Below are 22435 nucleotides of genomic sequence, written 5' to 3'. Positions count from 1 at the left end.
TTGAGTTTTGAAATAAGAGTTTTTAAAAAAATAAACAAAACACAACAAAAGAAGAAATACTGAACCTAAACAACAAAACATCTCAATTATTACATGTGATAATCTGTAGAAGATTCAAACCATATGATATATTTCTTTTAAATGACCTGCTATAAGATTAACTTTCACAAAATACTGTGTGGTATTTGAACAGCAGAGGTGCACATAATGATAACATAAAAGCTCTAAATACAAACATGTAGTTTACCATGTTGTCATCCATTCCATCGGTTTTGTTGATGGAGATTTCTTTATTGACCTAGAAGAAAACCAAAGCAAAGGGTAATCTAACATTCAAGGATATGACATTTTAACCCGTTATTTCATATAATGTGACAGTGACAGACCATTTCTGAACCATGCTATCTATGGTGGTATTACATTTCTATTTTGTACAAAGTCTGTTGTACTTGACTGTACCTGCAGCGGATCTCATCTGTACATTCATGTAAACAGCGCTGTCTTCTGGTTCATCATCAGTCCCTTTCAGAAGAATCAGATGAATGCATGAAAACCAACTTCCTGTACTTTGTTTAGACACTGCTGGCCTACAAAGAGTTCTCAACTATTGCATATAATTCTCACCACATAAAATAAAGTACTCACTCTTCTCAGCAGTTTTTAAGACCAATCAAAGAATATGAAACATAATTTGATTCATTTGAAATGTAAAAATATTTTAAGCTGAAAGAATTTTCAAAGCATAAACTGTACCATGTTCAGCTTCTTGACGGCCTCTGATTGTTTCATAGAGACAAACATCACCTACAGAGAAATAAAAATCAACACAAGGTTAGTTTATGATACTAACTGAACATCAACTCAGATTTTTTTGATTATTTAAAATATAATATGTGAAAAAAATATTGAATAGTTTAACTGCTTACCATGGAGAAGATTGGAGTAATTAACATTCTCATAGTCCACACAATCTGTGTTGGCGCTCTCAGACTGGACTGGTCTACAACACATATCAAATGCAATACATTTATAAAGGAACATAAAAATGTACTGATGTTATGTTCAAAATGAGATGAGAGAGTGATGCACCTACCTGTCGCAACATGAATCTGTGAAAAAAACATTTGTTGTTAGATGGTTGTTACGCTGCTATTCTATCTCATGAGATCAGAGTATGTGTGTGTATTTGAATAATTAAAAAACATCTTAATGATAGAAGAAGAAGGTCTCACCCTTGGACGCTCTGTAGCGAAACAAAACGAGCAGAGGAATAACAAGAACGAGTCCACAAACCAGCCCAACAACCAACGGTACAGCAAACGAAGACCTTTCAGGCCCTGTTTCAATGAAATAGTAAAAATTAACTGTTGGTTGAATTTGAAACCTCACTGTGAGAGGCCACTAAATCCTACACACACTGACATTAAAACTGAAGTACAGATCACCCATAAACCTACACAAACCTAACATCCAATCCTCATCATAATGAGATGAGGCTGGCACTGCTAGTAAGGGTTTAAAATCACAGTTTAATTAAATACTTAACTATTTTTATTATTGAAAACATTTTATTACTTGAGAGATCATGAAGCAGAGTATTGGACAACACTCTTAAAGTGTCAGTGTCCTGTACTCCTCAACACACAATGGGATCATTAATATTAAAAAAAACCAAATGTAGTGAAATCATACCATGTATAGTGATGTTGACTGCATTGCTGAACTCCCCTGATCCAGACTCACACCAGTACACTGCATCACTCTGCCAGTAGCTCTTTAGTTTGCATGTTGATCCATTCATTGTCCCCCAGTGGGAGCAGTCTGACGCAAAGTGGCCCTCAACTAACCTCCTCACTCTCCACTCAGTAGAGTTTCCCTCACAGCTCAGTGAGACAGAGTCAGAGGTGAAGTGTTGAGCTCTGTCAGGACTCACTGTGAGAGACGCTGATGAGTGAAAATCTGAAAAACAACATGTGATAAGAGGTCAAACAGAGCACAGAGATCTTTAGATTATATTATTATATATTATTATAAACTCCACAATTCAAATATTTATTTGCTGAGGATTAGTGCAAACATTGAAACAAGCTGCAGTTTTGGTGAAATTATGATTTTTATCTTGAAACTTAAAATATGGTTTACTTCTTTGGTTTTCCATTTCCTGAATTTGACAGTTTTCTCTGTCTCAACACCTACATGACCACTAACCAAATCTGGTTTGAACCTACATGTCCTGCCTGTTGTGTAAGTAAAAGCAATCAGTATCCAAAGTAAAAGTACTCTATAAAAGTCAAAAGAAAAGGAAAAAAGATAAAAGTAAATTCTGTCCCATCCAGTCTGTAAAATCACCCAGTAAGGTGGAAAAGAGAAAGTTTGACTTGATGCTACTGAGACAGTAAAGATCATATGAGCAGTATGAACGTACACAGCCAATTATTAGTCAACCGCCAAGTTACTGTATGTTAATTACAGAGTTGATGACATAACATGAAACAGACTGACCTCCAGACCAGACGAACTTAGATGTACTGTAATCAGTTTTATACACTGGACGTCCTCTTCCAGCTTTACACACATATCGTGCTGTGTGTGTCTGTCCATGAACAATGTAGGAGTCGTGTTTAGTTCCATTGGTGCTGCCAGGTAGCAGCTCAGCGCTGTAGACATTTTTTGATAGTTTAGGAGCAGTCTTATACCAGTAGAACCTCCATCCTGTAAATTGATCTTTAACACTGCAGTTCAGAGTTACTGAGGCTCCAGCACTCAGCCATGATGGAGACCCAGTGAGGACAGGCCGGGGTGCCTCTGGAAAATAATTTTTCAAAAAGAAAAAATGTATGCAAACATGTACAAATCAAATACATCTTGAACAACATACAAACTGGAAGATTTCAATTTAATATATATATGAACCAAAACAGCCTTTTATGATGTGACTTACTGTCTGATACTGTCAGTTTGAAGGGATCACTCCAATCTGTTGGAGATGTTTCACTTTCCTTTCTGCCCTTACACCTGTAGTCTCCACTGTGGGATTCAGTAGCAAATCCTATTCTGTGTTCATTTTGATTTGTAGGTTTTTTTGAGCTGGTTGTTTTCCATTCATACTCCCACTCAGTGTCTCCTCCATCTTTGATCTCACATCTGAGAGTGATCGTCTCTCCTCTGTATATTTCAGACCAGTTTGGCTGCAGAGTCACAACAGCCTTGTTGTGAACTGTTCATGTTCAAGAATTCACAGTGAGGAAACAAAAATGACAAAGAGTTGGATCTACATCAAATCCAATAATATCTCCAGCTTTATCAAAGGATAATTATGAATACAACATACATTCTTTTAGTTCTGTTTTCAAAACAAATGTCAAACTCACTAATTTTGTTGATAGTGATTGGATCACTGTACTCTGTGTAGTAAACTGGCTCTCCTCTTCCTCCTCTGCACCAGTAGACTCCTTCCTCTGAGACATTGATTTGTCCAGCTGAGAGTTGAGTGGTCAGATGTTCAGATGTTTTCTCTCCTCTGTACCAGAAGTATTTCCAACCAGATGATGATTGGTTCACAGAGCAGGTCAGGGTCACACTGCCCCCTACAGGAATGTCTCTGTCATCAGCCCTCAGTTCAGCCTTTGGTCTGTTTGCTGTTTGATTTAGAACAAAGACATAAAAAAGGAAATGTATAAAGTAGTGCAGCCCACACAGGAAAGAATTACTTGAATTGTTAGATTTACATTTGCATTAATATTAATACTGAAGTTTTTGAACACTGAATACACATCAGTTTAAACCTGGGGAAGAACCTCTCTGGCATGTCATACCCCTCTCTCTTTTCCTGCATTTCTTTATTGGGGCCCGAGCACGAATCTCGTGCAAGGTCCTATTGTATCTGTAAGGATTATTAGGGCCCGAGCAGGGAACCTGCGAGGTCCCTATTGTTTTTCGAATGATTATTATTATTATTATTATTATTATTAGGGCCCGAGCAGGGAACCTGCGAGGTCCCTATTGTTTTTGTATTGATTATTATTATTTATTATTTTTAGTTTTCCTTCGTCCCAAATGATCGCATTTTTCACTGCCTGAACATGTATGAAAACGCGATTTTTTTTGCCAAAGTCATTAGGCTTGGCGAAAAATTTGATAATCTGATGTCGTTGTGAATCTTCACCACTAGGTGGCGCTACAATCAAGGAAAGTGCGTTTTGGCTAATAACTCCCATATACTTTGTCGCACATTCAAAAACCTTATATCCACGCGTTCAGTGAATCTTGCTGAACCTCCTGATATAGGCCACGCCCATTTCCGCCTACCGTTTTTTTCCGCTAGCTCGTAAAATGTCGCAAACCTACTTTTTCGAACTCCTCCCAGGCAATTTCACCGATTTTCACCAAACTTTGCACACAGCATCTGTGGACCCTTCTGACAAAAAGTTATTAAAAGAATTTTGATACGCCAAAGAACACTCAAGTTATTAAATAACAACTTCCTGTAAAATCGGGTCAAAACAGGAAGTGTTGCATATCTCCACATTGGTTTGTCCGAATGACGTGAAACTCAGGATACTACTTGCTTATGAGCCCCAAAGGCTCTGTGCGAAATTTTGGCCGACGACCACTAGGTGGCGCTATTTAAATTGAAGTATTTTATATCTCAACATCGCTTGGTTGGATGAACACAAAACTTGGTACACTCATTGCCAATGCCCTCCTGAGCATAGCTGACAAAGGGGTTATTGATCTGACACTAGGTGGCGCTCTGGTGGCAGTTTCATTTTATAATTGGCACTGTGCCCACACTATAACACTTATGGATATGAATTTCATAGGGGTGGTATAGACTGGCCCCTGTAACTCACACACCAAAAATCACCAGCAGGTGGCGCTATTATCAAGAAAAAAAGTTTTTTGCTAATTACTCCCACATAATATGGTGCACATTGTTAAACATTATATCTACGTGTTCCCTGAATACAGCCGAACAGTGTGATGTAGGCCACGCCCACGTTCGCACTGAATTTCCATTTGCAAATTCGCCAAATGTCGCAAACCTACTTTTTCGAACTCCTCCCAGGCAATTTTTCCAATTTGCACCAAACTTTGCACGCAGCATCTCTGGACCCTCCTGACAAAAAGTTATTAAAAGAAATGTGCTAGTCCACAGAACGCCCAAAATATAAAACAACAATTTCCTGCGCATTGTGGTCAAACAGACATTCTTGTGTATCTTGATGAAATACAGTCCGATCAACACAAAACTTTTGGCAATTGTGTTCCATGGCACGATGAGCATTTCTACAAAATTTCATGCAAATCGACCAATAGGTGGCGCTTTTATTGCTAAATGACGAAATGACAGCTTGACTGCCTTCACTTTCATTTCCTCAATGGAAGTTGTTGCAAGTACAAGCCCCGACAGCAGCATGTCACGACAGCAGCATGTAACAACGGCAGCATGTAACGACGGCAGCATGCCGCGACGGCAGCACGCCCCGACCCGAGGGGACTGCGAGGGCCCGTTCATCGCTGCTTGCAGCTTTAATTAGGGCCCGAGCAGGGAACCTGCGAGGTCCCTATTGTTTTTCTTGTGATTCTTATTATTATTATTATTATTTTTAGGCCAAAATGATCGCATTTTTCACTGCCTGAACATACCCCAAAACGCATCAAACTTGGAATATATGTCACACCTGGCGAAAAATTTTATAATCTGTTGTCATTCTGAATTTTCACCACTAGGTGGCGCTACAATCAAGGCAAGTGTGTTTTGGCTAATAACGTCCACATACTTTGTCGCACATTCAAAAACCTTACATCCACGCGTTCAGTGAATTGTGCTGAATCTCCTGATATAGGCCACGCCCATTTCCGCCTACCGTTTTTTTTCGCTAGCTCGCGAAATGTCGCAAACCTACTTTTTCGAACTCCTCCCAGGCAATTTCACCGATTTGCTCCAAACTTTGCACACAGCATCTGTGGACCCTTCTGACAAAAAGTTATTAAAATAATATTGATATGCCATAGATTACTCAAGTTATTAAATAACAACTTCCTGTAAAATCGGGTCAAAACAGGAAGTGTTGCATATCTCCACATTGGTTTGTCCAAATGACGTCACACTCAGGATACTACTTCCCCATGAGCCTCTAAGGCTCTGTGCAAAATCTTGGCCCATGACCGCTAGGTGGCGCTATTTAAATTGAAGTATTTTATATCTCGACATTGGTTGGTCGGATTAACACAAAACTTGGTACACTGATTGCCAATGGCCTCCTGAGGAGAACTGACAAAGGGCTTACCGATCTGACACTAGGTGGCGCTCTGGTGGCAGTTTCATTTTATAATTGGCACTGTGCCCACACCATAACACTTATGGATATGAAACTGATTGGGGTGGTATAGACTGGCATCTGTAACTCACACACCAAAAATCACCAGCAGGTGGCGCTATTATCAAGAAAAAACGTTTTTTGCTAATTACTCCCACATAATATGGTGCACATTGTTAAACATTATATCTATACATTCCCTGATTACAGCCGAACCGTGTGATGTAGGCCACGCCCACGTTCGCACTGAATTTCCATTCGCAAATTCGCCAAATGTCGCAAACCTGCTTTTTCGAACTCCTCCCAGGCAATTTTTCCAATTTGCACCAAACTTTGCACACAGCATCTGTGGACTCTCCTGACAAAAAGTTATTAAAAGAAATGTGATAGTCTAAAGAACAGCCAAAATATAAAACAACAATTTCCTGCACTTTGTGGTCAAACAGACAGTCTTGCATGTCTTGATGAAATACAGTCCGATTAACACAAAACTTTTTTGATTTGTCTTCCATGCCCACATGAGGGTTTGTGCCAAATTCGGTGCATATCCACCAATAGGTGGCGCTTTTATTGCTAAATGACGAAATGACAGCTTGACTGCCTTCACTTTCATTTCCTCAGTGGAAGTTGTTGCAAGTAGAAGCCCCGACAGCAGCATGTCACGACAGCAGCATGCCCCAACAGCAGCATGCCCCGACAGCAGCACGCCCGACAGCAGCACGCCCCGACCCGCGTGGACTGCGAGGGCCCGTTCATCGCTGCTTGCAGCTTTAATTAGGGCCCGAGCAGGAAACCTGCGAGGTCCCTATTGTAATCGTATCGATTCTTATTATTATTAGGGCCCGAGCAGTGAAACTGCGAGGACCCTATTGTAATTGTATTGATTATTATTATTTTTATTTTTTTTCTTCTGCCAAAATGATCGCATTTTTCACTGCCTGAACATACCCCAAAACTCATCAAACTTGGAATATAGATCAGACCTGGCGAAAAATTTTATAATCTGTTGTCATTGTGAATTTTCAGCACTAGGTGGCGCTATAATCAAGGAAAGTGCATTTTGGCTAATAACTCCCACATACTTTGTCGCACGTTCAAAAACCTTATATCCACGCGTTCAGTGAATCTTGCTGAATCTCCTGATATAGGCCACGCCCATTTCCGCCTACCGTTTTTTTTCGCTAGCTCGCAAAATGTCGCAAACCTACTTTTTCGAACTCCTCCCGGGCAATTTCACCAATGTGCATGAAACTTTGCACACAGCATCTGTGGACACTCCTGACAAAAAGTTATTAAAAGAATTTTGATATTCCAAACAATACTCAAGTTATTAAAGAACAACTTCCTGTAGATTTGGGTCAAAACAGGAAGTGTTGCATATCTCCACATTGGTGTGTCCGAATGACGTGAACCTCAGGATACTACTTCCCCATGAGCCCCTAAGGCTCTGTGCGAAATATTGGCCGATGACCACTAGGTGGCGCTATTTAAATTGAAGTATTTTATATCTCAACATTGGTTGGTCGGATGAACACAAAACTTGGTACACTCATTGCCATTGCCCTCCTGAGGACAGCTGACAAAGGGGTTACCGATCTGACACTAGGTGGCGCTCTGGTGGCAGTTTCATTTTGTAATTGGCACTGTGCCCACACCATAACACTTATGGATATGAAATTCATAGGGGTGGTATAGACTGGCCCCTGTAACTCACACACCAAAAATGACCAGCAGGTGGCGCTATTATCAAGAAAAAACGTTTTTTGCTAATTACTCCCACATAATATGGTGCACATTGTTAAACATTATATCTACGTGTTCCCTGAATACAGCCGAACAGTGTGATGTAGGCCACGCCCACGTTCGCACTGAATTTCCATTTGCAAATTCGCCAAATGTGGCAAACCTACTTTTTCGAACTCCTCCCAGGCAATTTTTCCAATTTGCACCAAACTTTGCACGCAGCATCTGTGGACCCTCCTGACAAAAAGTTATTAAAAGAAATGTGCTAGTCCACAGAACGGCCAAAATATAAACAACAATTTTCTGCGCATTGTGGTCAAACAGACATTCTTGTGTATCTTGATGAAATACAGTCCGATCAACACAAAACTTTTGGCAATTGTGTTCCATGGCACGATGAGCATTTCTACAAAATTTCATGCAAATCGACCAATAGGTGGCGCTTTTATTGCTAAATGACGAAATGACAGCTTCACTGCCTTCACTTTCATTTCCTCAATGGAAGTTGTTGCAAGTACAAGCCCCGACAGCAGCATGTCACGACAGCAGCATGCCCCGACGGCAGCATGTCCCGACAGCAGCACGCCCCGACGCGCGTGGACTGCGAGGGCCCGTTCATCGCTGCTTGCAGCTTTAATTAGGGCCCGAGCAGGGAAACCTGCGAGGTCCCTATTGTTTTTCTCGTGATTATTTTTTTTATTATTTGTTTTTCTTTGTCCCAAATGATCGCATTTTTCACTGCCTGAACATACCCCAAAACTCACCAAACTTGGAATATAGATCAGACCTGGCGAAAAATTTTATAATCTGTTGTCATTGTGAATTTTCACCACTAGGTGGCGCTATAATCAAGGAAAGAGCGTTTTGGCTAATAACTCCCATATACTTTGTCGCACATTCAAAAACCTTATATCCACACGTTCAGTGAATTGTGCTGAGTCTTCTGATGTAGGCCACGCCCATTTCCGCCTACCGTTTTTTTTCGCTAGCTTGCGAAATGTAGAAAACCTACTTTTTCGAACTCCTCCCAGGCAATTTCACCAATTTGCTCCAAACTTTGCACACAGCATCTGTGGACACGTCTGACAAAAAGTTATTAAAAGAATTTTGATACACCAAAGAATACTCAAGTTATTAAATAACAACTTCCTGTGGATTTGGGTCACAACAGGAAGTGTTGCACATCTCCACATTGGTGTGTCCGAATGACGTAAAACTCAAGATACTACTTCCCCATGAGCCCCTAAGGCTCTGTGCAAAATCTTGGCCCATGACCACTAGGTGGCGCTATTTAAAATGAAGTATTTTATATCTCCACATCGGTTGGTGGGATTAACACAAAACTTGGTACACTCATTGCCACTGCCCTCCTGAGGATAGCTGACAAAAGGGTTACCGATCTGACACTAGGTGGCGCTCTGGTGGCAGTTTCATTTTATATTTGGCACTGTGCCCACACCATAACACTTATGGATATGAAATTCATAGGGGTGGTATAGACTGGCCCCTGTAACTCACACACCAAAAATGACCAGCAGGTGGCGCTATTATCAAGAAAAAACGTTTTTTGCTAATTCCTCCCACATAATATGGTGCACATCGTTAAACATTATATCTATATGTTCCCTGAATACAGCCGAACCGTGTGATGTAGGCCACGCCTACGTTCGCACTGAATTTCCATTCGCAAATTCGCCAAATGTCGCAAACCTACTTTTTCGAACTCCTCCCAGGCAATTTTTCCGATTTGCACCAAACTTTGCACGCAGCATCTGTGGACTCTCCTGACAAAAAGTTATTAAAAGAATTGTGATAGCCTAAAGAACGACCAAAATATAAAACAACAATTTCCTGCACGTTGTGGTAAACCACACAGTCTTGCATATCTTGATGAAATACAGTCCGATTAACACAAAACTTTTTTGATTTGTCTTCCATGACCACATGAGGGTTTGTGCCAAATTCGGTGCATATCCACCAATAGGTGGCGCTTTTATTGCTAAATGACGAAATGACAGCTTGACTGCCTTCACTTTCATTTCCTCAATGGAAGTTGTTGCAAGTAGAAGCCCCGACAGCAGCATGTCACGACAGCAGCATGCCCCGACAGCAGCGCGCCCCGACAGCAGCACGCCCGACAGCAGCACGCCCCGACGCGCGTGGACTGCGAGGGCCCGTTCATCGCTGCTTGCAGCTTTAATTAGGGCCCGAGCAGGGAACCTGCGAGGTCCCTATTGTAATTGTAGTGATTATTTTTTTTTTTTTTTTTTTCCTGCCAAAATGATCGCATTTTTCACTGCCTGAACATACCCCAAAACTTATCAAACTTGGAATATATGTCACACCTGGCGAAAAATTTTATAATCTGTTGTCGTTGTGAACTTTCACCACTAGGCGGCGCTATAATCAAGGAAAGTGTGTTTTGGCTAATAACTCCCACATACTTTGTCGCACATTCAAAAACCTTATATTCACGCGTTCAGTGAATTGTGCTGAATCTCCTGATATAGGCCACGCCCATTTTCGCCTACCGTTTTTTTTCGCTAGCTCGCGAAATGTCGAAAACCTACTTTTTCGAACTCCTCCCAGGCAATTTCACCGATTTGCACCAAACTTTGCCCACAGCATCTGTGGACCCTTCTGACAAAAAGTTATTAAAAGAATTTTGATACGCCAAAGAACACTCAAGTTATTAAATAACAACTTCCTGTGGATTCGGGTCACAACAGGAAGTGTTGCATATCTCCACATTGGTGTGTCCGAATGACGTGAAACTCAGGACACTACTTCCCCATGAGCCCCTAAGGCTCTGTGCAAAATCTTGGCCCATGACCACTAGGTGGCGCTATTTAAATTGAAGTATTTTATATCTCAACATCGGTTGGTCGGATTAACACAAAACTTGGTACACTCATTGCCAATGCCCTCCTGAGGACAGCTGACAAAGGGGTTACCGATCTGACACTAGGTGGCGCTCTGGTGGCAGTTTCTTTTTATATTTGGCACTGTGCCCACACCATAACACTTATGGATATGAAATTCATAGGGGTGGTATAGACTGGCCCCTGTAACTCACACACCAAAAATGACCAGCAGGTGGCGCTATTATCAAGAAAAAATGTTTTTTGCTAATTACTCCCACATAATATGGTGCACATCGTTAAACATTATATCTATATGTTCCCTGAATACAGCCGAACCGTGTGATGTAGGCCACGCCCACGTTCGCACTGAATTTCCATTCGCAAATTCGCCAAATGTCGCAAACCTACTTTTTCGAACTCCTCCCAGGCAATTTTTCCAATTTGCACCAAACTTTGCACACAGCATCTGTGGACTCTCCTGACAAAAAGTTATTAAAAGAATTGTGATAGCCTAAAGAACGACCAAAATATAAAACAACAATTTCCTGCACGTTGTGGTAAACCACATAGTCTTGCATATCTTGATGAAATACAGTCCGATTAACACAAAACTTTTTTGATTTGTCTTCCATGCCCACATGAAGGTTTGTGCCAAATTTGGTGCAAATCCACCAATAGGTGGCGCTTTTATTGCTAAATGACGAAATGACAGCTTGACTGCCTTCACTTTCATTTCCTCAATGGAAGTTGTTGCAAGTAGAAGCCCCGACAGCAGCATGTCACGACAGCAGCATGCCCCGACAGCAGCACGCCCGACAGCAGCACGCCCCGACGCGCGTGGACTGCGAGGGCCCGTTCATCGCTGCTTGCAGCTTTAATTAGGGCCCGAGCAGGGAACCTGCGAGGTCCCTATTGTAATTGCAATGATTATTATTATTATTATTATTTTTATTTTTAGTTTTTTTTCTTTGTCCAAAATGATCGCATTTTTCACTGCCTGAATGTGAATGAAAAGTCAATTTTATTTGGCAAACACATTAGGCTTGGCGAAAAATTTTATAATCTGTTGTCGTTGTGATTTTTCACCACTTGGTGGCGCTACAATCAAGGAAAGTGCGTTTTGGCTAATAACTCCCACATACTTTGTCGCACATTCAAAAACCTTATATCCACGCGTTCAGTGAATCGGGCTGAATCTCTTGATATAGGCCACGCCCATTTCCGCCTACGGTTTTTTATGCTAGCTCGCAAAATGTCGCAAACCTACTTTTTCGAACTCCTCCCAGGCAATTTCACCGATTTGCACGAAACTTTGCACACAGCATCAGGGGACCCTCATGACAAAAAGTTATTAAAAGAATTTTGGAATTCCAAACAATACTCAAGTTATTAAATAACAACTTCCTATAAAATCGGGTCAAAACAGGAAGTGTTGCATATCTTCACATTGCTTTGTCGAAATGACATGAAACTGAGGATACCACTTTCCCATGAGCCCATAAGGCTCTGTGCGAAATTGTGGTGGACGACCACTAGGTGGCGCTCTTTAAATTGAAGTATTTTATATCTCGACATTGGTGGGTCGGATTAACACAAAACTTGGTACAATTCTTGCCACTGCCCTTCTGAGGACAGCTGACGAAGGTGTTATTGATCTGACACTAGGTGGCGCTCTGGTGGCAGTTTATTTTTAGATTTGGTACTGTGCCCACACCATAACACTTATGGATATGAAATTCATAGGGGTGGTAAAGACTGGCCCCTGTAACTCACACACCAAAGATGACCAACAGGTGGCGCTATTATCAACACAAAGCAGTTTTTGACCAATAACTCCCACATAATTTGTCAGACATTGTTAAACCTTATATCTACGTGTTCCCTGAATTCAGCTGAATTATATGATGTAGGCCACGCTCACGTTTGCGCTAAATTTCCATTCGCAAATGCGCAAAATGTCACAAACCTACATTTTCGAAGTCCTCCCAGACAATTTCTCTGATTTGCACCAAACTTTGCACACAGCACCTGTGGACCCTCCTGACAAAAAGTTATTAAAAGAATTTTGATATTCCAAAGAATACTCAAGTTATTAAATAACAACTTCCTGTAGATTACAGTCAAAAGAGGAAGTGTTGCATATCTCCACATTGGTTTGTCCAAATGACGTGAAACTCAGGACAGTACTTCCCCATGAGCCCCTAAGACTCTGTGCAAAATCTTGGCCCATGACCACTAGGTGGCGCTATTTAAATTGAAGTATTTTATATCTCGACATTGGTTGGTCGGATTAACACAAAACTTGGTACACTGATTGCCAATGGCCTCCTGAGGACAGCTGACGAAGGTGTTACCGATCTGACAATAGGTGGCGCTCTGGTGGCAATTTCATTTTATAATTGGCACTGTGCCCACACCATAACACTTATGGATATGCAACTGATTGGGGTGGTATAGACTGGCATCTGTAACTCACACACCAAAAATCACCAGCAGGTGGCGCTATTATCAACACAATACCGTTTTTGGCTATCAGTTAAGACATGCGCGCACAATAACGGGGCAATGGGTCCGGGTAAGGAGCACGCCCCGACGGCAGCACGCCCCGACCCGCGTGGCCTGCGAGGGCCCGTTCATCGCTGCTTGCAGCTTTAATTATTATTATTTTTCTGCCACAATGATCGCATTTTTCACTGCCTGAACATACCCCAAAACTCATCAAACTTGGAATATAGATCAGACCTGGCGAAAAATTTTATAATCTGTTGTCATTGTGAATTTTCAGCACTAGGTGGCGCTATAATCAAGGAAAGTGTGTTTTGGCTAATAACTCCCACATACTTTGTCGCACATTCAAAAACCTTATATCCACGCATTCAGTGAATCTTGCTGAATCTCCTGATATAAGCCACGCCCATTTTCGCCTACCGTTTTTTTTCGCTAGCGCGCGAAATGTCGCAAACCTACTTTTTCGAACTCCTCCCAGGCAATTTCACCGATTTTCACCAAACTTTGCACACAGCATCTGTGGATGCTCCTGACAAAAAGTTATTAAAAGATTTTTGATACGCCAAAGACAGCTCAAGTTATTAAATAACAACTTCCTGTGGATTCGGGTCACAACAGGAAGTGCTGCATATCTCCACATTGGTGTGTCCAAATGACATGAAACTCAGGATACTACTTCCCCATGAGCCCCTAAGGCTCTGTGCAAAATCTTGGCCCATGACCACTAGGTGGCGCTCTTTTAATTGAAGTATTTTATATCTCGACATCGGTTGGTCGGATTAACACGAAACTTGTTACAGTCTTTGCCAATGCCCTCCTGAGGACAACTGACGAAGGTGTTACCGATCTGACACTAGGTGGCGCTCTGGTGGCAGTTTCATTTTATAATTGGCACTGTGCCCACACCATAACACTTATGGATATGAAACTGATTGGGGTGGTATACACTGGCCCCTGTTACTCACATACCAAAAATCACCAGCAGGTGGCGCTATTATCAAGAAAAAACGTTTTTTGCTAATTACTCCCACATAATATGGTGCACATTGTTAAACATTATATCTATATGTTCCCTGAATACGGCCGAACCGTGTGATGTAGGCCACGCCCACGTTTGCACTGAATTTCCATTCGCAAATTCGCCAAATGTTGCAAACCTACTTTTTCGAACTCCTCCCAGGCAATTTCATCGATTTGCACCAAACTTTGCACACAGCATCTGTGGACCCTCCTGACAAAAAGTTATTAAAAGAAATGTGCTAGTCCACAGAACGCCCAAAATATAAAACAACAATTTCCTGCACATTGTGGTCAAACAGACATTCTTGTGTATCTTGATGAAATAGAGTCCGATTAACACAAAACTTTTGGCAATTGTGTTCCATGGCACGATGAGCATTTCTACAAAATTTCGTGCAAATCGACCAATAGGTGGCGCTTTTATTGCTAAATGACGAAATGACAGCTTCACTGCCTTCAGTTTTGATTCCTCAACAGAAGTTGTTGCATGAACAAAGCCCGATAGCAGGATGCCTCGACAGCAGCACGTAATGACAGCAGCATGTCCCGACAGCAGCACGTGACGACGGCAGCATGCCGCGACAGCAGCACGCCCCGACCCGCGTGGACTGCGAGGGCCCGTTCATCGCTGCTTGCAGCTTTAATTAGGGCCCGAGCAGGGAACCTGCGAGGTCCCTATTGTAATTGTAATGATTATTATTATTATTTATTATTTTTAGTTTTCCTTCGTCCCAAATGATCGCATTTTTCACTGCCTGAACGTGTATGAAAACGCGATTTTATTTGGCAAACACATTAGGCCTGGCGAAAAATTTTATAATCTGCTGTCGTTATGAATTTTCAGCACTAGGTGGCGCTATAATCAAGGAAAGTGCGTTTTGGCTAATAACTCCCACATACTTTGTCGCACATTCAAAAACCTTACATCCACGCGTTCAGTGAATTCTGCTGAATCTCCTGATATAGGCCACGCCCATTTCCGCCTACCGTTTTTTTTTGCTAGCTCGCGAAATGTCGCAAACCTACTTTTTCGAACTCCTCCCAGGCAATTTCACCGATTTGCACGAAACCTTGCACACAGCATCTGTGGACCCTTCTGACAAAAAGTTATTAAAAGAATTTTGGTACGCCAAAGAACACTCAAGTTATTAAATAACAACTTCCTGTGGATTCGGGTCACAACAGGAAGTGTTGCATATCTCCACATTGGTGTGTCTGAATGACGTGAAACTCAGGACACTACTTCCCCATGAGCCCCTAAGGCTCTGTGCAAAATCTTGGCCCATGACCACTAGGTGGCGCTATTTAAATTGAAGTATTTTATATCTCAACATCGGTTGGTCAGATTAACACAAAACTTAGTACACTGATTGCCAATGGCCTCCTGAGGACAACTCACGAAGGTGTTACCGATCTGACACAAGATGGCGCTCTGGTGGCAGTTTCATTTTATAATTGGCACTGTGCCCACACCATAACACCTATGGATATGAAACTGATTGGGGTGGTATAGACTGGCATCTGTAACTCACACACCAAAAATCACCAGCAGGTGGCGCTATTATCAAGAAAAAACGTTTTTTGCTAATTACTCCCACATAATATGGTGCACATTGTTAAACATTATATCTATATGTTCCCTGAATACAGCCGAACCGTGTGATGTAGGCCACGCCCACGTTCGCACTGAATTTCCATTTGCAAATTCGCCAAATGTCGCAAACCTACTTTTTCGAACTCCTCCCAGGCACTTTCTCCAATTTGCACCAAACTTTGCACGCAGCATCTCTGGACCCTCCTGACAAAAAGTTATTAAAAGAAATGTGCTAGTCCACAGAACGGCCAAAATATAAAACAACAATTTCCTGCGCATTGTGGTCAAACAGACATTCTTGTGTATCTTGATGAAATACAGTCCGATGAACACAAAACTTTTGGCACTTGTGTTCCATGGCACGATGAGCATTTCTACAAAATTTCGTGCAAATCGACCAATAGGTGGCGCTTTTATTGCTAAATGGCGAAATGACAGCTTCACTGCCTTCAGTTTTGATTCCTCTATGGAAGTTGTTGCATGAACAAGCCCCGACAGCAGCATGTAACGACAGCAGCATGCCCCGACAGCAGCACGTCCTGACAGCAGCACGCCCCGACCCGCGTGGACTGCGAGGGCCCGTTCATCGCTGCTTGCAGCTTTAATTAGGGCCCGAGCAGGAAACCTGCGAGGTCCCTATTGTAATCGTATCGATTCTTATTATTATTATTATTATTTTTCTGCCAAAATGATCGCATTTTTCACTGCCTGAACATACCCCAAAACTCATCAAACTTGGAATATAGATCAGACCTGGCGAAAAATTTTATAATCTGTTGTCATTGTGAATTTTCAGCACTAGGTGGCGCTATAATCAAGGAAAGTGTGTTTTGGCTAATAACTCCCACATACTTTGTCGCACATTCAAAAACCTTATATCCACGCATTCAGTGAATCTTGCTGAATCTCCTGATATAAGCCACGCCCATTTTCGCCTACCGTTTTTTTTCGCTAGCGCGCGAAATGTCGCAAACCTACTTTTTCGAACTCCTCCCAGGCAATTTCACCGATTTTCACCAAACTTTGCACACAGCATCTGTGGATGCTCCTGACAAAAAGTTATTAAAAGATTTTTGATACGCCAAAGACAGCTCAAGTTATTAAATAACAACTTCCTGTGGATTCGGGTCACAACAGGAAGTGCTGCATATCTCCACATTGGTGTGTCCAAATGACATGAAACTCAGGATACTACTTCCCCATGAGCCCCTAAGGCTCTGTGCAAAATCTTGGCCCATGACCACTAGGTGGCGCTCTTTTAATTGAAGTATTTTATATCTCGACATCGGTTGGTCGGATTAACACGAAACTTGTTACAGTCTTTGCCAATGCCCTCCTGAGGACAACTGACGAAGGTGTTACCGATCTGACACTAGGTGGCGCTCTGGTGGCAGTTTCATTTTATAATTGGCACTGTGCCCACACCATAACACTTATGGATATGAAACTGATTGGGGTGGTATACACTGGCCCCTGTTACTCACATACCAAAAATCACCAGCAGGTGGCGCTATTATCAAGAAAAAACGTTTTTTGCTAATTACTCCCACATAATATGGTGCACATTGTTAAACATTATATCTATATGTTCCCTGAATACGGCCGAACCGTGTGATGTAGGCCACGCCCACGTTTGCACTGAATTTCCATTCGCAAATTCGCCAAATGTTGCAAACCTACTTTTTCGAACTCCTCCCAGGCAATTTCATCGATTTGCACCAAACTTTGCACACAGCATCTGTGGACCCTCCTGACAAAAAGTTATTAAAAGAAATGTGCTAGTCCACAGAACGCCCAAAATATAAAACAACAATTTCCTGCACATTGTGGTCAAACAGACATTCTTGTGTATCTTGATGAAATAGAGTCCGATTAACACAAAACTTTTGGCAATTGTGTTCCATGGCACGATGAGCATTTCTACAAAATTTCGTGCAAATCGACCAATAGGTGGCGCTTTTATTGCTAAATGACGAAATGACAGCTTCACTGCCTTCAGTTTTGATTCCTCAACAGAAGTTGTTGCATGAACAAAGCCCGATAGCAGGATGCCTCGACAGCAGCACGTAATGACAGCAGCATGTCCCGACAGCAGCACGTGACGACGGCAGCATGCCGCGACAGCAGCACGCCCCGACCCGCGTGGACTGCGAGGGCCCGTTCATCGCTGCTTGCAGCTTTAATTATTATTATTATTATTATTATTATTTTCCTTTGTCCGTAATGATCGCATTTTTCACTGCCTGAACATACCCCAAAAGTCACCAAACTTGGAATATAGATCAGACCTGGCGAAAAATTTTATAATCTGTTGTCGTTCAGAATTTTCACCACTAGGTGGCGCTACAATCAAGGAAAGTGTGTTTTGGCTAATAACTCCCATATACTTTGTCGCACATTCAAAAACCTTATATCCACGCGTTCTGTGAATTCTGCTGAATCTCCTGATAGAGGCCACGCCCATTTCCGCCTACCGTTTTTTTTCGCTAGCTCGCGAAATGTCGCAAACCTACTTTTTCGAACTCCTCCCAGGCAATTTCACCAATTTGCACAAAACTTTGCACACAGCATCTGTGGACCCTTTGGACAAAAAGTTATTAAAAGAATTTTGATATGCCAAAGAATACTCAAGTTATTAAATAACAACTTCCTGTGGATTCGAGTCAAAACAGGAAGTGTTGCATATCTCCACATTGGTGTGTCCAAATGATGTGAATCTCAGGATACTACTTCCCCATGAGCCTCTAAGGCTCTGTGCAAAATCTTGGCCCATGACCACTAGGTGGCGCTATTTAAATTGAAGTATTTTATATCTCGACATTGGTTGGTCGGATTAACACAAAACTTGGTACACTCATTGCCAATGGCCTCCTGAGGACAGCTGACGAAGGTGTTACCGATCTCACAATAGGTGGCGCTCTGGTGGCAGTTTCATTTCATAAGTGGCACTGTGCCCACACCATAACACTTATGGATATGAAACTGATTGGGGTGGTATAGACTGGCATCTGTAACTCACACACCAAAAACCACCAGCAGGTGGCGCTATTATCAACACAAAACCGTTTTTGGCTATCAGTTAAGACATGCGCGCACAATAACGGGGCAATGGGTCCGGGTAAGGAGCACGCCCCGACAGCAGCACGCCCCGACCCGCGTGGACTGCGAGGGCCCGTTCATCGCTGCTTGCAGCTTTAATTATTATTATTATTTTATTCCTTCGTCCAAAATGATCGCATTTTTCACTGCCTGAATGTGAATGAAAAGTCGATTTTATTTGGCAAAGTCATTAGGCTTGGCGAAAAATTTTATAATCTGTTGTTGTTGTGAATGTGCACCACTAGGTGGCGCTATTATCAAGGAAAGTGCGTTTTGGCTAATAACTCCCACATACTTTGTCGCACCTTCGAAAACCTTATATCCACGCGTTCAGTGAATTGTGCTGAATCTCTTGATATAGGCCACGCCCATTTCTGCTTTGCGTTTTTTTCACTAGCTCGCGCAATGTCGCAAACCTACTTTTTCGAACTCCTCCCAGGCAATTTCACCAATTTGCACCAAACTTTGCACACAGCATCTGTGGACCCTCCTGACAAAAAGTTATCAAAAGAATTTTGATATTCCAAAAAATACTCAAGTTATTAAATAACAACTTCCTGCAGATTTCGTTCCAACCAGGAAGTGTTGCATATCTCCACATTGGTTTGTCCAAATGACGTGAAACTCAGGATACTACTTGCTCATGAGGCCCAAAGGCTCTGTGCGAAATTGTGGCCGATGACAACTAGGTGGCGCTATTTAAATTGAAGTATTTTATATCTCGACATCGGTTGGTCGGATGAACACAAAACTTGTTACACTCATTGCCAATGCCCTCCTGATGACAGCTGACAAAGGGGTTAGTGATCTGACACTAGGTGGCGTTCTGGTGGCAGTTTCATTTTATATTTGGCACTGTGCCCACACCATAACACTTATGGATATGAAATTGACAGGGGTGGTATAGACAGGCCCCTGTAACTCACACACCAAAAATGACCAGCAGGTGGCGCTATCATCAACACAAACCGTTTTTGCCTAATAACTCCCACATACTTTGTCGCACATTCAAAAACCTTATATCCACGCGTTCAGTGAATCTTGCTGAATCTCCTGATATAGGCCACGCCCATTTGCGCCTAGCGTTTTTTTTCTCTAGCTCGCGAAATGTCGCAAACCTACTTTTTCGAACTCCTCCCAGGCAATTTCACCGATTTTCACCAAACTTTGCACACAGCATCAGTGGACCCTTCTGACAAAAAGTTATTAAAAGAATTTTGATAGGCCAAAGAATACTCAAGTTATTAAATAACAACTTCCTGTGGATTCGGGTCAAAACAGGAAGTGTTGCATATCTCCACATTGGTGTGTCCAAATGACGTGAAACTGAGGACACTACTTCCCCATGAGCCCCTAAGGCTCTGTGCAAAATCTTGGCCCATGACCACTAGGTGGCGCTATTTAAATTGAAGTATTTTATATCTCGACGTCAGTTGGTCGGATTAACACGAAACTTGGTACACTGATTGCCAATGGCCTCCTGAGGACAGCTGACGAAGGTGTTACCGATCTGACACTAGGTGGCGCTCTGGTGGCAGTTTCATTTTATAATTGGCACTGTGCCCACACCATAACACTTATGGATATGAAACTGATTGGGCCGGTATAGACTGGCATCTGTAACTCACACACCAAAAATCACCAGCAGGTGGCGCTATTATCAACACAAAACCGCTTTTTGGCTATCAGTTAAGACATGCGCGCACAATAACGGGGCAATGGGTCCGGGTAAGGAGCACGCCCCGACAGCAGCACGGCCCGACCCGCGTGGCCTGCGAGGGCCCGTTCATCGCTGCTTGCAGCTTTAATTTTTCTTTTTCTTTTTCTTTTTCCTTCCATTCGACTGCATATTTGGCAGCCTGAACATACCCCAAAACTCACCAAACTCGGAACATACGTCACATTGGTGTGCTGCTATTAGAATTAAAAATTATTGGGGGTGGGTGTGGCCAGGGGACTCCATAGCGCCACCTAACGTCGAGTCATATGACCAAAAAAGTTCTTGGATCGTCATGAAATTCGCAGGAGTCATAGGTCTCATCAATTTAGCCATTAGTTATTTTTGTCGGAATTTTTACCGCAACAGGAAGTCGGCCATCTTGAATGGCATGTGGCGATTTTCATTTTTCCGATACTGTTTTCGGGACTTTAGGATGGTTTCAGACTCACCAAATTTGGCACATTGCTTTTAACCCATCAATACGTTAATTCAATACCATCACTGGCCTCAGGCGTGGCACGACAGCTCAGTAGCACCCCCTAATGGCTTTTCCCATTTCGTACATACAGACAAACACCTACGCACACCAAATTTTGCACACGCATCACAAGTCACCCACATTGATAATTGATATTGGTCTGGGCCTTTTAAGTTAAGAAAAGGCTCCATAGCGCCCCCTGGAATACTTCTAACTTGAAGCTCCGCCTCCTACATGCACATACATGAACGAAATTCGGTATGCAAATCTGTCATGACCAGACACACAAAAAATCCTGTTGGACCCATACCCTCAGTCTAACGGGAAGTTTGCCATTTTGGTTCAAATTTGAGATTTCGCTCACATTTACACCCATTTCTATGCCTTGTACATTATTTAACTTGTCCTACAGATTTAACGCCACAGACTTCACACTCACTAAATATCGTCTTCAGACATTGATGATGACACCTTGTCAAAAGCTTTCGCCTCCAATGTACCTGGTGGGCATTTCTAAGCCTCGTACGTTAACTAACTCGTCCTACAGATTCAACACCACAGACTTCACATTCACTCAGTAGCATCCTCATACCTTGAAGATGATGTGTTGTCAAAAGCTTTCGCCTACGTTGCACCTGATGGGCGTGGCGGGGGGTGGTCAATTTCGATCCCTCGCCATAAGCAGGAATTCCTTACAACTTCAACATAAAAGTTCCCATCTACACCAAATTGCTCACACATGTAGAGGGTTTAACCCTCAGTCCTTCTATGCATCAATACTGCATCATATCCATAGCGCTACCCACTGGACAGAGGAAGTCACTGAAGATGTCACTGTTGTGTTTTGTGTGACACGTATCCCAGCACATATCTGGGCGCGGGGCCTCCGACGGCGCCACGGCCCGATGTACGTAGGCGAGGGCCCATTCATCGCTGCTTGCAGCTTTGATTTAATATTTAAGTTGCTCTACTGAATGCTACATTTGTGAAGGCAAAACCTTGTCTCATTGTTAAAAGACAACTGCATTCTGACTGTGAAGAACAGTGTAAACTGCACCATTGTTCCATGATGTAGGTAACTTACTG

General features: G+C 42.4%; 1 protein-coding gene across 1 annotated transcript in view; it reads right to left on the bottom strand.

Annotated features, from left to right (window-relative positions):
* Window positions 1-82: 82 nt before the first annotated feature.
* The window catches only part of LOC141003293 (Fc receptor-like protein 5), a 31440-nt gene continuing 9087 nt past the window's right edge, over window positions 83-22435 (bottom strand). The window contains exons 4-11 of the mRNA XM_073474618.1: window positions 3372-3631; window positions 2942-3217; window positions 2503-2805; window positions 1693-1959; window positions 927-1000; window positions 754-804; window positions 248-298; window positions 83-103 (exon numbers count right to left, since the gene is read on the bottom strand). Of these exons, the coding sequence (XP_073330719.1) occupies window positions 83-103; window positions 248-298; window positions 754-804; window positions 927-1000; window positions 1693-1959; window positions 2503-2805; window positions 2942-3217; window positions 3372-3631 (1303 nt within the window). The remainder of the gene's footprint in view (window positions 104-247; window positions 299-753; window positions 805-926; window positions 1001-1692; window positions 1960-2502; window positions 2806-2941; window positions 3218-3371; window positions 3632-22435) is intronic.

Source organism: Pagrus major, chromosome 10 (genome assembly GCF_040436345.1).
Source record: "Pagrus major chromosome 10, Pma_NU_1.0".
Classification (NCBI taxonomy): Eukaryota; Metazoa; Chordata; class Actinopteri; order Spariformes; family Sparidae; genus Pagrus; species Pagrus major.
Note: the sequence above shows the minus strand (reverse complement) of the source record. Positions and strands in the feature narration are given on the sequence as shown.